This window comes from Echeneis naucrates, chromosome 7 (assembly GCF_900963305.1).
Source record: "Echeneis naucrates chromosome 7, fEcheNa1.1, whole genome shotgun sequence".
Taxonomy (NCBI): Eukaryota; Metazoa; Chordata; class Actinopteri; order Carangiformes; family Echeneidae; genus Echeneis; species Echeneis naucrates.
In genome coordinates, this window is record NC_042517.1 from 15,420,362 (window position 1) to 15,437,189 (window position 16,828).

At 42.2% G+C, this 16,828-nt stretch overlaps 1 protein-coding gene across 2 annotated transcripts in view; it reads left to right on the top strand.

The window, feature by feature from the left end:
- LOC115046143 (cadherin-4-like) overlaps positions 1-16,828 on the top strand; it is a 226,126-nt gene that overhangs the window by 150,607 nt on the left and 58,691 nt on the right. For both annotated transcript variants that reach the window (XM_029506308.1, XM_029506309.1), the window contains exons 4-5: positions 1,866-2,092; positions 11,075-11,272. In XM_029506308.1, coding sequence (XP_029362168.1) covers positions 1,866-2,092; positions 11,075-11,272 — 425 coding nt within the window. The remainder of the gene's footprint in view (positions 1-1,865; positions 2,093-11,074; positions 11,273-16,828) is intronic.

Consider the following 16,828-nt stretch of genomic DNA (forward strand, 5'->3'; position numbering starts at 1 on the left):
AACTACTCACAAAAAGTTAGGGATATTTGACTTTTGGGGGAAATTTCAGGAGGAACCTAAAATGCACTATAACCTTCACAGGTGAACTCTGAACATGCACATGTCCAACTGTTCAACAATTGCACTACTTGCTGTTCTCTAACAAGGAGCTTCATGGCAAAATTCACAACAGGTGTTTGATCCATGAATCGACCAATAAATTCCCTGGTTCAATTAGAATTGGTATTTGAAGAGTACTCCTCATGCTGTTCACATTTTGACATCGTGACACCAAGACGACACCTAACAACGGATCAGCAGTACCATATGGAAGTGGCCACTGAACTTAGAGTCAGCAGGTTGCAGCTGAGATACAGAGATCCTGGAAGGGTCACAGAAAGGAATAGAAGTGGACGTCCTATGGCCACATCCCATGCTGATGACAATGAATCGGTCATTGTGAACAGTGCCCTGCGGAATCGGATGATGAATGCCACTCAACTCCAGGCACATTTAAGGCAGGTGAGAGGCACCCAAGTGTCACATCAGACTGTTTACATCAGTGCGGTCTGCGTGCTAGACGACCTGCAAGGGTACCTGACCACATCACCATGCACAGACGCCATCGTCTTGCATGAGCCAGGGATCATTTACGCTGAACGAGGGACCAGCGGGCCTCGGTGCTTGAGCAGAAATGATCGACGCCAGCGATATTGGAGACGTCAAGGAGAACGCTGTGCATCAGCCACTGTTGTCACCAGACGAGCCTCTGGCGGTAGAGGTGTTGCAGTGTGGGCAGGTTTGCCTAGTCAGTACAGAACTGCCCTACATGTTGTGAATGTTGCAGTGACAAGCCCATACTAACCGAATAACATCATCGATCCAGTCCTTGCTCCCCTGCACGAACAACACAGGCCTAATTTCATCTTCGCGGAAGGCAATGATCCAGCTCATCGAGACTGCATCGTTAGGGAACGGCTATTTGAGACTGCGGTTCCTCTAATAGAGTGGCCTGCACTTTCTCCAGACCTGGAGAAACATATGGGATCAGCTGAGTCAACGCGTAGAGGCTGATAACTCTGTACCCCAGAACCTCAAAGACCTGAGTGCCGAGAGTGGGATACCATGCCTCAGCAGACAAAAAGTCAAGTTGTGAACAGCATGAGACGATGTTGTCAAGCTGTAATTGATGCTCATTACACGGTATTTTGTTGTGGTATCCCCACCACTGTGGTTGGCTTTTGTTTCAATATATTGTTTGAGATGAGGAAATCACAGTGTCACATTTCTACTTAAATCCCCTACTTCCATGATACAATATTACTGTAGTGTGAACTTTTAAGTTTTCCATAAATTTCACCCGAAGACCAAATATCCCTAACTTTTTGTGAGTAATGTACGCAATTGGTTACTGAGAATGTACCTTAAGTCATCTTGGTGTAAACAGTGTCGGAGAGGGAGGACTGGATGACCTGTGGGGCCGGCTGTGAGAGCGCAGATGACTCCATGGCTCAGAGCTGTGTCCACCTGACAGAGATAACTGAAGAAAGAGCAGAATCAGAGCCATTTGGCCTTCACATACAAAAGTAAAAGAACAATATTTGTCACTCAGGATTTTTTATTTTTTTATTTTTATTTTTTTTTTAAAGCACAGCACCATTAAATGCCCTGCAAAATCAATACGTCCAGACAGTAGTATGGAGTAACACAGGTATAATGTGTGTGTGTGTGTGTGTCTGCATGTTGGAATGTGAGCAGCAGTGGCAGCTGCACTCCCATTCCCATATGCTGCGGACTTTGTCCCTCTTCCATTATGCAATTATCATTGAAAACAGTCACTCGAAGGAATAGTTAATTAAAATCTCTCCTCTCTTCCTTTTCTACAGTGAAATTTGATGACTGCCTGGGGAACGAAGCAGTGGCTTTCCAGAGCAGTGACCCCATCTTCAGTGTGCGGACAGATGGGTCCATCTTTGCCCAAGGAGAGGGAGCCAGCCTCCAAAAACCAGTCCAGTTTAAATTGACAGCAAGTGGTCCGCACACACATATCTGGGAGACCGTGGTCCAACTGTCACTGATCGAGCCGCCATCACCCCAACAAAATGAAAATGAGGTGAGTCATGTGCTTACCGAGCACAAGTGCAGACACTCAGATACCATGTTTCAAATTCCAATTATCTTCCCAGAGTTTCAACTTCCTATCACATTTTCTCCAGCAGTCTTGTGATAGCAACAGCCGCGAATCAGGTCAAAACTCCATGGAGTTTTAGAGAGAGCAGGAAGAAATAGGAGTATCACATAGTTAAAAGTGATAGAATCACATTGCCACAGGGGAGAGTGTGATTCCCCTCAGCTTTAAGCTGTTATTGGAAAACATCCCATGCTCGGATACCCCGAGGGTCCTTCACTCTCCCTCATCTATGTAAAAGCTGCCATTGGTCAGAACATTCAGAGCTCAACCGTCCCCATGGCAGCAGACTGATGCAAGGTCAGTTCTTATAGTTAGTACCAGCACAAGTGTTAATCAGATTAGGTGTCGACAAGACATGATCAGGGACTGCGTTCACTAACACTGTGAAATGTTGTTTTTTTTTTTTTTGTTTTTTGTTTTTTTGACAGCTCATACAGAACGTGGGCCAACTTCCTCACAAAATCAATCTAGTTTAGACAGATGAATCCCTCATGACGCATGACTGACTAGGATCCACTATCCCTTGTTGGATACGTTTTTCTTTTTTCTTTTTTTCTTTTTTTTTTTCATAAAGTCCAGCTGTCATTTCCTGGTCATAGAAACTGTGTGCAAAAACTATTAACTGTTTATCAGTGCTTTTATGGCACTGCATAAAATGACAATTTTGAAAAGTAAAAGCTACCACTTACACGGCAAACCCTTTATTTTGAATAATGCCCAGAGTCAGGGCCAGTTCACTCCAGCTTGCCAGGCCTTATTTTGTTGCCAGGAACTTAATGTTTCGATGAAGTCCCATCAGTCTCGCACTGTTGTTTTCAGCTGCAGCAGCTGTAAAGATCTACACCACCAAATAGGCAGTAGTGGAACGGGATAAAGTCAGCTATTTCCCTCAGGAGCTGGTAGAAGACCAAAAGAGAGCTGAAAGAATATTGATTATTGGACTAACATGTCACAGGGCATGACTTCGAAAAAGCATCCTAATGTTTTTCTGCCAACTTTTTGTATCTAAACTGTTATATTAAGGTTAAAGTGTTGCTTTGGGTATAAATTATAGAAATGGCAGAGAGAGCCTTCTATAACTTGATTTAACTTTACCTGCTTATTCCACGTTATGGGGACGTGTCTGAGACCAGCCCTCTGAATGCTGTGCCAGTCACACAAACAGATATTGACAGCCTTTTAGATTTACGTCAGAAGCCATTTTGACATTCCCTGCCATCAACTGGCGAGCCAGAAGTTATTCATAACACACAATAAACTTTGTACTTCAAATTTATGTGCAAGCAAAATCAGAAAAAAAAAAAAAAAAGAATTTCAAAACTTCTCTGAGGCTAGGGAGGTTCTGTTGTCAGACGAGGGAAATGTTGTTCTCGCTGCGAATAACGGGGCCTTCATTTTCACAGTTGTGCGATCAGGTTGCCTCAAATGGGTCACTGTTTGGTATTGTATAAACCTGAGTACTAAATATGTTATATCGAGGCTCAAATTGATGGCTGTCCGACTGGAATACCGAGTCCAGTCAGTCAACTGATGTGGCGATCCTGATGAGCCCTGAGCAGACAGAGCTAGACAGGATCAGAGGTGAGGAGCACGGGAACAAACATGCGTGCATTTAGAGCGGCAGCAGAAAGCGGGGCGCCGAAACAAAATGTGATGTTTCATTATGGAAATGGTGCTTTGTGGTGTGCTCTGTTGAATAATAACTTCCAGATGTCTGGGTAGCCAGGGGCTGGCGATATCAAAGCGAGCAGGGTTTTGGGGAAGCACTGGCATGGAGGGAAGAACTGGGACCCCCGCCAGCTGGCTGAGGCTGATGGCACCAGGGCTGGGGGGGCCGCATCCATTTCACACTCAGTGACTCCTGTTCACATAGTGTTAGTGTGCTTAAGCGTGTGTGTCTGGTGCATGTTTGAGAATGTTATTTGTCTTTTTTTTTTTTTTGGTAGAGATTATGCTGGATCAAGTATGAATTATGCTAATTTTGGGTAAAATGTTCATTTTAGTGTATGGCTGTGGTGTGGTTGTGTCATTGTTTAGGCCATAAAGTCTCTTGTGTTTGGAGCCCATGCGCTTAATCTGCACAGAGTTGCATGCACGACACAATCTTTAAATCTCTGAAAAGCTGTTAAAAATTGTAATGTCTGTCTCCAGTTAGCTTACACTCATCATCCTCCATCTCTTGTAATAGTTTGAATAAGTGCGCAGACATTTCCACTTAACCTGTTTAATAATCAATTTCATCACCTTCCTGTGCTTTCTCTTTCTGTGTGAGTGTGAATATAAAGGAGTGGATCTGAGCTGGAGGGTTTGATCAGACTTATACTATGGCAAGAGAAAAGCCCACATAAGCCTTTTGCAGCAGGGATGGGCACAGCTCATTCTCCATATCTCTGTGTTTTTGCTCAGTTTTTATTTATTTATTTTTTTTCTCCTCATCCTTTTCGCTCTACATCTCTCCTCAGGGAACTCACTAGTACCTGTTAGTATGTGTAGATAAAAGGATCTGGAGCATGACTTATTTAGGCAGAGGGGATGGGGGGGGGGGGGGGGGCACATCTGCTTCTGACAACGCTTCTCCCCATCCCAAACATGTCTTGCCCCACCTCTACCTCCGCTTACCACACTGGTGGGATGTGGGGCAGCCATCCCCCGCAGTCAGCCCTACTGAGCCGCCCTCCCTCTGAAGAGAAAGAATACATTTGTCTGGGCCCATCTCACATCTGTCTCTCACACTCCACTGACAAACCCTGTTTGCGCACACAGGCATGTTGCAGTTGGCAGAGGTTGGCCTTCCTGAATATGGACCCAATGCAAAAAGATTATGGGCATGTTTCAGTAACCTTGTCACACAGTACGATGAACATGCAGCACGGCAACATGTGTGTTGGGATGTTTGACTGTCGAGTTGTACGAACGTAGTCACAGAGCACAAGAAGAGAGGGATAGACTGCTGGTGCTTTTTAGACCATGACCATGAGAACAAGCTGCTCCAGCTCATTGGTAAAAGTTTTCTTCTTTTTCAGAAGTTAGAGATCCTCAAGTGCTCAAAAGAGGATGTGTTGTTTTCCCTCAACCAGGAAAGAATTTTAGCATGTTGGATCGCACTATCCTTTTTATTAGTAATAAAAAATCTATAATCCACAATTTCTAGAATTGTCCTTAAAGGTTTTATTTTTGAAGTTTCGAATAAAATGTGATGTAACTGACTGAAAATTCTGTGAAATTAAAAGGTGTTCAATTTTTAATTCCTTTTACTGTTCACAAGGAAACCAGTGAGTTCCTTCCACTGAGCCCAATCAGTGCTCAATCCTTTCTTGGGATGTAAACTCAATTGTTCCGGGAGCTTCACCTCGAGCATGGTCAATTCAAGGCTTATTTTAGAACGAGTCAGGGACAGTTTGGCATCAAAAAATGACCACAAACTACGTGGAATCGGCCGATCCTGCTGAGCCGGTGAGCATTATCACCACAGTCGTCTCAATTTATCTCATAACAGGGGGGAAAACATCGTAAATAAGATTGAACGCTTTTGTGCTCTGTCTCAAAGTACATTTTAAAACACAAGGCTGCGGGCAAAATATTCTCCGGCTCCAGAAAATAAATAGAAAAAGCTACCTCTGACTGAAAACCTCCATCCTGTCTGTCTGAGGTCGGATACAGTTTTCACTCTAAACTTGAGGTTGAAAGCTCACTCCTGAAGTTAAAGTTGACGAAAGATCTCGTGCGGAGATAATTTGAATACCGGTCTTAGCACAGCTCTAACTGAAGGCCCAACTGCATCTCATCAAGACATAACTATTTGGTGTTAAGTTTGTCACATAAATGTGAAGGTGCAAAAATGTTGGTGTAATGTTGAAAGCTCATTTCTGATGCCACAGGTGTCAAAACCGACCTATTCTGTTTTCTGGACGGCACAGTGCACTTTGTCTTAAATGCTGTGTTTGGCTGATGAAGCTGAGCATTACCCCTCCACACCCCACAACTGTCACACACACACACACACACACACACACATACATACGTACCATATGCCAAGTTGTTTGACACATTTCCTTTAAAGCAGTCTTAAAAGCTTTTCTCCTGGGCGTCCATCTAATGAAGTCAGCCTTGAAAGCATTGCTTCCGCTGGCAGATACAAGCCAGCCCTCCGAGGGACCTTGACCAGGCAAGAACAAACAGGGAGAGACAAAAAGAAAACACTTTTTATAGACTGCATTCTACAGAACCCTCAACTTTCAATATGCGCCAGAAGCCATTGCCGTCTTCCAACACCGTGTCCTGGCCCCTGTGTTGTATTTTATTTTTATTCTCAAATGCCAACTGCTGTGGAGGAACTGTAAGGCGAAGTATGTAATGTAAAATGAAAAATTGAAAGAAGTCTTAAAAACACTGGCCTCTTTATATGTAAATGCACAGTGATTGAACCTCTTTTTTTCATGCTCCTGAATTCACAAGGCCAGATTTTTCTTGTACTCTCGCATGAACATCCACCCACTCGCACGCACACATACTCACGCACACAAATACATCAATACACACATGCAGACACAGAGCATGAACATACATTCTCCAGTTGTCGTTTTTTTTTTTTTTTTTTTTTTTTCAGCAATATCAGCTCTAGAGAGCGGTTTTCAATTCCATTTGCTTTTTTTTCCCTCTCAAACCCAGCTTGCGTTGTCACTCATTCTCTTTGTGTGAGACTATATTGTTAAAATGCGTTGATTATATCAGAGCTGCTATATTCTTTAGTTTGAGCGCTACCCCCTTTCAGCATTTGATTAAAACAGCAGAAATGTTTCACTTTTCATACTGGGGCCAACTACTTACTATAGCTGTATATCAATTCATTCAGAATCAGAAATACTTACTCCCCCAGGGGAGCTATGATTTCATACTCCAGAATAACAAGTGAAATATTCCTACAAATATGTCCATAATGATATACAAAGTGGAGGATATGATTAAAGTGAACGTTTGATTAAATAAGATTAAGTAGAATTAACAAAATTAGTAAGAGTAAAGTATTTAGTTTTTAAGGTCCAGCAGTGATGCAGAGTATTGCACACGTTAATTCACAGAGGAAATCCACGCTGGCATGGCGAGAACATGCCAACTCCGCACAGAAAGCCCCCAGGCTGGGGAACCGAACCCATGACCTTCTTGCTGTGGGGCAAGTACAGTGTGCTGCTGTGTTGGCCTGCATTATATTTTGCAATTTGAAACCATGAAATGTACGTAATGTAAGTAAATGTGGGGAAGTAAAGGCAATGAAGAATAATCTTTATTAAGAATATAATTGAAAGGCTCAAAGTAAATAAAAGCTACTTAAACCTGCACTTCATTATATTACTTGTTATATTTTGTACTATATATATATTGCACCACAACATGGATGCATATGTCTGTTTACTGGCAATTTAAACTGCCAGCGTATGCAGCAGGGACTGTATAGCCAGTCTGTTAGTGAACATACAAAATGTTACAACTTATGAAGTACTTGAAGTATGTCCTTTTTTTTTTTTTTTTTTTTTATGTCGGCTCTTCCGGAGAGTGGGAAAATACACTGCTTCACTTGATCTAAGGAGAGCTTCACAGTGGTAGTTTTGGAGCGCTAGACAGTACTGTGTAAAAAGCTTTCAAATGTTTTTCTTCACGCCCATGGAGTAAAGTGTAGCGGGATTTCTCTCGGGCTAAATTATGTGTCGATGCTTACAGCTGACTAGGTCGTGATTCCTTATTTCTGTGCAGAAATGTTATTGCTTGTTTGATGACAATTTTAACCCATACACTATTTTCAGATGTATACAGATATATTTAAGTCATTTTTTGCAGCTTTTTATGCCTTTATTTCATTCAGTAACTGGCAGACGGGCTGACTGATGGGAAACTGGGAGAGAGAGAGAGAGAGGGAGGGAACGACCTGCAGCATATGTCCCAGGCCGTAGTCGATTGCGGGATGCTGCGATTATCTGACGTTTGCTCTAAGCGCTCAACTATCGACACTGTCCAAATATTTTAATGGTCTAGCCGATCGAGTGAACTCCTGTCACTAGTTGAATGAATGGGTGAAAATATTTTCTGCATTCTGAGGACGTGAGCAGAGAATACACTGCGGGGTCTGGGTAGCGTTTGGGAGGTGAACTGTTTTCCCTACTGCCACACCATCAGCGTAACACAGCCCAGTGCATGGAAGTAATCACCCTTCAGGACCTGAAGCTGATGAGGAGGAGAGACTTGGAAAAACAACGACAGTGAAAGAGTTTGGCAGGGAGAACGAGGGGGCGAGGGGCAGATCAGGGGAATGTGATTGAAACAGCAGTCGTGATCGATCGATAGCTTCAGCAGTGATGCTGAGTGACTTAATTTCTGACATGCTTTTAAAGGCCTGTAACCCTGATTGATGTTGCTAAACTCACCATAGAACAATTCTACAGGATGTCAATTTAATATAACCTCTAGATCCCTATATTAATATATTTCCAAGAGGTAAGGCTGAAGACGTTGGACCATATGACGTAACACTTGGCATTGAAGTGTAAATGAATGTAATGGATTTAAATGTTTATCTCCATTAGGCTTCATGAACTTTTCCTGGGGTAGGTAATTACCTACTGTATTTTCAGCGGATTTGCTTTATTTCTGGAAACATCTCTGCTCAAGGAGGCTCTATGTAGTCCACCCTTATGCGTTTTTGCAGTGTTTTCATGCGAGTACATTATGATAGTCAGGTGACATGGTTGATAGTTTCAGCATTTGATGTCGGTCTCACGACTCACGGCTGAGTTAATGTTCAGGAGGAGATCGGAAATGGGCTCCCTTCAAATGCCTTATTCGAGCATCTTTCAGAAAGACAGGTTTGTGGCGCTCATTTCTCTCTGCCTGCAGGGAGTGTGTGGAAGGAAAATACTGTATGATTGAAGCGTGTGCCTGTGATTCAGCTGTCACTGTCCACTGGAAGAGGCTGTAAATCGAACCGCAGACATGGTCTCTCTTAATAGGATTTTTATACCCGACTTAAATGACAGTGTCTGAAGTTAATGGCCTCCCTCCCACTGGGCACACATACATGCATGCAAATCATTCACACGCCTTACACTTGTGCTCACAGTTTGCAAGGGGGCACAAATAAATGAGATCAGACCATCAGGTAACATTGTGTTTATTGTTGATTTGGCATAGTGTCGACAGTGGAGTGTCTCCTTTTTAATAGTGTTTGTTCTATGGACGCTTCGAAGCATTTTATTCCAACTGAACTATGGATTGTAATAAGTTTTACACACAGACGTACACATACACGGTTTAAGCCTGATTCAAATGGTTTTGCATATCATTGCTTACATCTCCGCCACATAAGATAAAAACTTGCGAACTTGCATGAAATGTAACTTATATTTTATTTATATTTACTCCCTTTAATTAACTCCCTGAATACCATGTAGTTCTAATTAATATGATAAAGTAATTGAAGCCCTGATTATATGATAATGTATTAACTTTTCTTATGTGCCCATGTAATGTCATTACATATTACACAAACTATTAAATTAAAAAGTCTGAGCAGATCATCAGTTAAGACAAAATAATTCAATCAAATATGATATATACTGTATAATAATTATAAATGAGTACTCTTTTTTTTTCCCACAAAATTGATGTGGTGCTGGAAAACATCAGCTGGTTATCTGCCAGTACCAGTGATGGAGCTGGTCGCTTGACAAACCATCTGACCTATTAAATTTGCAGCGGGTCTGCCAAAGAATTCAAGCATTTAATCATTCCACAGTATCTCATGAGCCCAACATGTTATTTCCCAAACTTAATTTAAAATATTTTAATCCTTGTTGTACTCTTAAGAGTGTGTGAAAGTTTACAAGTTTGAGCTGTGTTAGAGCAAAGACGTGTGTCATCCTTCCTACGGTTGCCAAGCTGCCTAATCACCAATTAGGTGTAGAGAGACAAACTGTAAGTGAATGAGTAGTCAGTCTGCAAGTGAGTAATGGACTGAGTAAAGAAGCAGAAGAGGTGAATTTGTGCTTGGGTGGATCCATAAGGTCCGTTTGATTAAAAAAAAAAAAAAAAACAGGATGTATTTTACAGTGATCCCCCCCACCACCCACCTCAGCTGTAGCAATTACCGACACACCGAAACAAAACATACGTGTGTTGCACGTGCACTTCCACAATCACAAGAAGAAAGAGGCTACACAGGCTGGTGTTGACGATGAAGGTTTTGAGTCAGAGATTGGCCTTCCACCCTCGCCTCACCGCGCTTATTGTTAAAACACATCTGCTTTTTCTCAGAGTGATACAAAGGGAGTAATTTGTAGGTGTTGTTCCAATCTGAGCCGATAGTCATTGAGGTTTTAACACTGATTACTATAACCATGGAAAGAAGACTGTGAAAACAATGCAGGAGCAAATTTGACTGTTATCTGAGATCCTTGAATTGTGCACCTCTTCGTCTGCACTAAGTAAAACACATCAAAAGCAGCCGTTCCAGCATATCCAGGGTTGTATGATATTACTTTACCTAAACCTAAACATTTTTCTTATTTCAATCTATCGTCCCCCTCTGACTTTGGCTGCATAATGAGATTAAAATGTCTACCCTAACCCCTTCTTGTTGGTTGTCAGATAATATTTTGCTAGCAGCAAAAGCATTGAAGTTGTGCTTTGCTGCCTGCCTTTAAAAAGACCACTTGGCCTTACCAGGTGGCTACATAACCGCTCAATGTCTGTAAGAACAACAAATACTTATCCAATAAAGAGCTTAGATTTGTCTTTTTAACCTGGAATGATTCTTGTTTTTGTTTTTTTCATTTTACTTTGAAAAATCCCTAACCCTAACCTGTTTCCATTACAGCAAACGCAGCATGAAAAATAAAGCCTTGCGTTGTCTTACAGGTCGCAAAGAAAGAGGGGGAAGTTGGCGAGAGGAGCGAGAAGAAGGACGTGTTCCAAGCACCGCCACCTGTCATTATGTTCTCAGGGTCCGGCCTGAACAGCTCCAAGGGTCTACGCAGGCAGAAACGGGATTGGGTTATCCCACCAATCAATGTGGCAGAAAATTCTCGAGGACCGTTCCCTCAGATGCTCGTCAGTGTAAGTAAAAGATTTGATGGGCCGTGTCACTGATATGTCTGAAATTTACAGCTGGGATTTCTTGAGGGCCCTTCACGGCTAACACTGATTGGGGGGGGGGGGTATGTGATGAACAGTGACAAAGACCAGGAAACATTAGCATAATCGGTTTGCTCTACACCTCCTTGCCGATGATTATGTTATGTTATATTATCCTTGTGTAATTAGAACTACAAAACTCTTCAGGTGTTTAAAGAGCCCTGATTGGCCCTGAAAAGTTTTCCTGCCTGACATAGACGAGGCTACACAACAGCAAAGCAGCTAAACTCTACCACAGTGGGAGGTCCGTTGGGTTCATGGTGAAGCAAATGATTACGTATGCGCTTTTATGTATCCTTTCTTTTCTTTATCAGGCCATTTCAGAGAGGTTGCCCGAAGTTCAGCACTATTTTTAATAGCAGCTTTATAACAATGCAATTTGTCACTGAATCTTTAGCGATGCCATAACTGTAGGACTCCTGTGAAATGTAATGTGTAAGTACGAAAAACTGCTATTCTTATATAGTGGTTTATTCCCTGTGGCCCAGTAAGGGAATGCTGGCTTAAAACTTAGATAAATCACCTGAAACAACATGACATGACTGATTATAGCGCCATCCTGCATGGGGGAACTACAAATATGCAGGTAGTAACACTTGAGCTGCCGGTGTCTAATCATTATTCAATAAACCTGCTTTCATTTACCATTTAGCATCGCTCAAAACTACAAATTTTGATAAATGCAGAATATAAAGCGTTACAGGTCAGAAGTCCAAAAGAGAGAGAGAGGAGACGAAGAATGGGTATGTTTAAACGTGCTGTTGTGCAAAGGTTTGAGCTGCACTGTGCTTAAAATTCAGGGTTTCTGTCATTACAGAATGTGCAGTTTGTCTCTCTCATAGCGAAGCTGTAGACTAAGCGCTCGTGGTGCCGCTCTGTAATTCATCAAAAAGCATCGTTTCACAAGACTGCTGCTTCATTCCCTGCGCCCACTTTGCTGTCTCTCTTTATCTGGAATATCTACCCATCAGCTTTTCCTCACTGTTTACAAAACTCCAGCAGTTTATCTCTTTTGGGTCTTAAATTGTGCAAAAGAAGCATCCCCCCCCCCCTCTTTTTTTTTTTTTTTTTTTTTTTTTGTTCTTTGTTTTTCGACAGGGTTTTATCCAGCCCCTAGGGAAAAGCTTGGGGAGCTGCTTGAAGAAAACTTTTTTCCTTTTTTTTTTACTCTTCATTTTTAGTGAAACAAAAGCATCACGTCAAAGCGGGGAGAGTTTGTAAGTCTTTGTTTTAGAGTTGAACTACATCTGCAGCTGGATTGCGTACCATCAGCCTGGCACAGTGTGGCGTTCTCTTTGAAACCCTGTGAGCCGTTCAGCAGCGTAACACCCAGCCGTAGACTGGCCGGACAGTTTTGCTGTTTTGTGCTGGTCAGAACTAGAGAGAGACGGAGGGGGGCAGGGCAGGGAGAGAAGGTATCAAAGGAACATTTGGAAGCATAGTGCACAGCCATACACAGTCCACTTTGTGCAGTAAATAGGTCCATCAGGGGCTGGTTGACTGCTGAGTGGAGCGTTCAGAACACAGGAGAAGTGATGCGTGTTGATGCCTCTGTTGGGCTCACAGGTTCTTGTCTTTCTCTTTTAATGATGACTGCAGGGCAGGCAGGGCTATACTAAGAGGGAGAGATTTTTACAGAGCGACAGCTCTGGTGGGGGTGAATGTGGGTGAATTCACTGTACTTATTGTTTATGTGTTTTGTCCACTTTAACAGTCTCTTTGGTCTTGTTCTGAAAATGGAGACTTGCACATCTGTTTCTCTCTGTTAAAAAATTTCTCAAAAAAAGTCACAGCAGACATTTTTAATATGTACTTTATTATCACCATGAAGGCAATGATTAGGTTTTTTTTTTTTTTTTTTTTTTTTCATGTCTGGTATTCAAAATGTCCATCACAATATACATTTTTACAGCAACTGCATTGCAAATCAGAGCTTCCAGGGTCTCGTGTCTTCTTCCTTTCTCCAATGGTGCCATTGTTCATTGCTCTGTGTGCTGCCTCCCCTAATGGCTTGTGAAGTCAGTCCCTTTGCTAATAGGCTGTACTGTCGTCCCGTGCAGCGATGAGTGACATACAAGCGGTGGCCCTCACATCCATCCCACCACTTTTCTCCCAGCCCTGACCGAGCTGCCATCAGTTGGACAGGCGGGGTGACAGCAGCCCTCACCTGCAACTCTGCAGGGCTTGTTGCACTGTCACTTTGATCATGGCAGCACAGGATTGGGCAGGTGTCAGGACAGAGGCCTTACTGACTGGCCTCTGAACTCAGAGCCTGACATGGCTCGAGGGACACGCTGACTGCTCCGGTAAAGTCGTGGCAGAACTGTACTCCAATCACTCTCTAAAGCTTGGGCAGTGTCAGAGCTCACTGAAATCTTATTGACTGCTTTTTATTAATAGGAGCATTGAAATTACCGCTTCAGCACTTTGGATTATATCACTGGTCGTCAAGGTGTATTGTGCACAGTCTAATTGAATCTGCTCAGTATGAGGCCTTTTTAACTTTTAGTGTCACAGAGGTCAGTGAATGTCTGAAGTTAACATGAAAAGAATGACTTGTCCATAACTTTTGATAGAGTGAAAATGTAAAGGTATAGCAGTGTAAACAAAAGGAGAAATAGATCCTGAACGACTAAAACAAAGAGCTGGGGGAATAATATTTCACAATAAACAGGTGTTCTTAGTCATTCTCTTACTTCTGCAGCCAAACAGCCATCAATAGCATGTAAGGGACATTGATTTTTCAAAGAAGCTTTTTGAAACCCTCCATTGATCCACACACTTCTCCTACGGCTGCGACGCATTGATTTCTTCTGCTCGGGTAAATAAAGACTCAACGCAGCCCCCCCCCCGACACCCCTCCTCCACTCAACTCTCTTAACCCCCCATTACAACAACCGTCAGCAGAAAAATTAACAGAACCCTGACGAAACAACGATTTTGCAACGGCACAACATGGGGTATGAATAAATGTTTGTCCTGTAATCTGCCTTTTTCATCATCCTGTTTCCTGACTCATTCCTGTGAGAAAAGAAAAGGGAGCGAGAGAGTGATGTGGTTTTGGCCTGTCAGGTTTCCTGGTGGCCGTGAGGTGACGGTGTCAGTCCTTTCATATGCTGTATCTAATCATTTACGCGGATTATATACTTTGGAATTGGTAATCCTTTTTCAGAAATACTTTGATATTTTGGAAATATGCATATTTGCATTCGTACCAGTGGCTGCAGTCCATTGTCCATTTTCCTAGTAAGCATGAAGGCTGACAGTCAGGAGGGAAATAGCTGGTTTAATTCTGTCCAAAATGAACAAGCTACACCTACAAGCTCAGCTGAAGCTCCCCTGTTAACATACATGGTAATATATAGTTGGATTAATAACATTACAAGTAACAAGCTTTCCAGGTTTACGCGGGCGGATTTTACTGTTTGTTACCTGTTTCTCTGTTTCCTTTCCTCAGACTAAACTATCCTCCAGCTATAGCTTCATATTTAACAAACAGATTTGTAAAACCTATCAATGTAACTCAACAAGAGAGCACATAAGTAAATTTGCCAAATTGTAAAAAGACTTAATTGTTCGTGTGGATATCTACTCCCTCACATGGAGACAGTCTGTACAAAAATGATTTCTCAAGATATTAGCCTCTGCTCATTCTCTGCTAGTGTAGCTTTGTTTCATTTTTTTTTTTTCCATTGTCCTCCATCTTATTTTTGCAGCCTCCCCCTAAAACCTGACTCACTCCTTAAGCCCTCTTTGCTTTGGGTGATATTTCAGTGTTTGTCTAACAGAGACATTATTTTCAGTGGGAAGCCATTCATTTTGACAACGGGAAAAAGAAATGTACAAGTCCCTGCAATTAAATCTGTTGCTTTGAGAGTATTTTTATAATTTTTTTTATAATTTTTTTTTTTTTTTTTCTGTTTGCTGGTTGTCCTGGACACAGAGAGCCCAGATATTCGTATAAAGTGTGACTGCATCCCTCAAAAATCACTGGACAGAATTTTAACAGGAATGCCATTGAGAGGATCAGCAAGCTAAATAAATGGGTGGTTGTCCAAAGCTCTTCAGTTACTAATGTGAAGAGAGAGTTTTCTATGATATCCTGCAATTTATCAATATTTTTGTGTCAGCAATGTGGTTTTGGTATTTATTTTCTGCTAACAGCTTTCGAGCCTGCATGTTAAACAGTTCACAAAAGACTGACATTGGTATCTGATTTGAAATGTGTTGCAGTGAATCTGCATGTGTTTGTTGAACCCGCTGCAGCGCCTGTGCTCCAGTTTCTACATCTTTCTCCCAAGAAGCACGTTCAGAAAAGCGTTTTTTGAGCAGAACGAGAGAACCCCCTCCGCCCCCGAGGTGTCTGTTTGCCTCTCTGTGTACGTTTATCAGTGATTAATGACTGCTCTGCTCCACTGACAGACACGGCAACAGCAAATACAGACGAAAAACTTGGAAGAAAGGATAAACAAAAAGCAACTGTACGAGTGAGCTGGCGCTGATTGGATTGGCGAATTTGAAGAGGGACAAAGGTGGGGTGGGGGTGTGATTGAGAACAAGAGAAAGAACAAAAGGAGAGAGAGAGAGAGGCTGGAGCAGGGCCATGTTCAAGAACGAACTCTTGAGTCTAACACTGAACTCTGAGTTGACTTTCTCTGAGTTCAGAAATTGAGTTTCTGGTTTCAGAACAGCTGATTAGAGTCAGTTCAGTCGACTATGAGTAGGTTTACTCTAGTTTCAGCGCGTGCACCACAGCCGTAAAAAGCCAAAATTAATGAAGCCCCAATACTACAACTCACCATGGCAACAGGTGACCACGAGAGACTGACACAGTCTGCAATTAGAAATCATCCGCGAGTGCACGAAGAATCTGGACGCATTTTTCAGGGGGAAAAACAACACACCTGCAGTGGCAACTGACATGGGAGAACATTTCTTGCCACACAAGTTTTAATGATCGAATAATTGCGTGTTTATTTCATATTTAATCACACATCTAATATTGTAGGTGAAAACTGGTGGATCTGTATTGAATTTGAAATTAGTTTTCATTTAGGTGTAATCCTGCTCCACTCAGAAGCAGCTTAATATGAAATATATGAACATAATTGAAACAGTAAAGGCTCAGGCGTTATAGCACACCCCCCCCTCAATCAGGGGCTGGTAGATATCATAGGCCAAGGCCTATATGTTTTCCTGTACATATTTTTATAAACATATTTATTTAGCTCTCATGGGTTTGTCATTTTAATGGGGATATCTGCCTTGTGAACGTTGTAAGGCCTCATGACGCAGAGCTCCTTGCAGCTGTACGTAGGCCACTCAATCCTTGACTTTATGCTAAATAGTAGTTTGAAGTAAACTGAAACAGAACATCCTCACAGGATGAGCAGGATGATAAAGGCACATTCTCTCCTGTCACGGAAAGGCCTCCAGGACTGTGATATGTTGCTTACACTGAAGCACAAATGGACATTA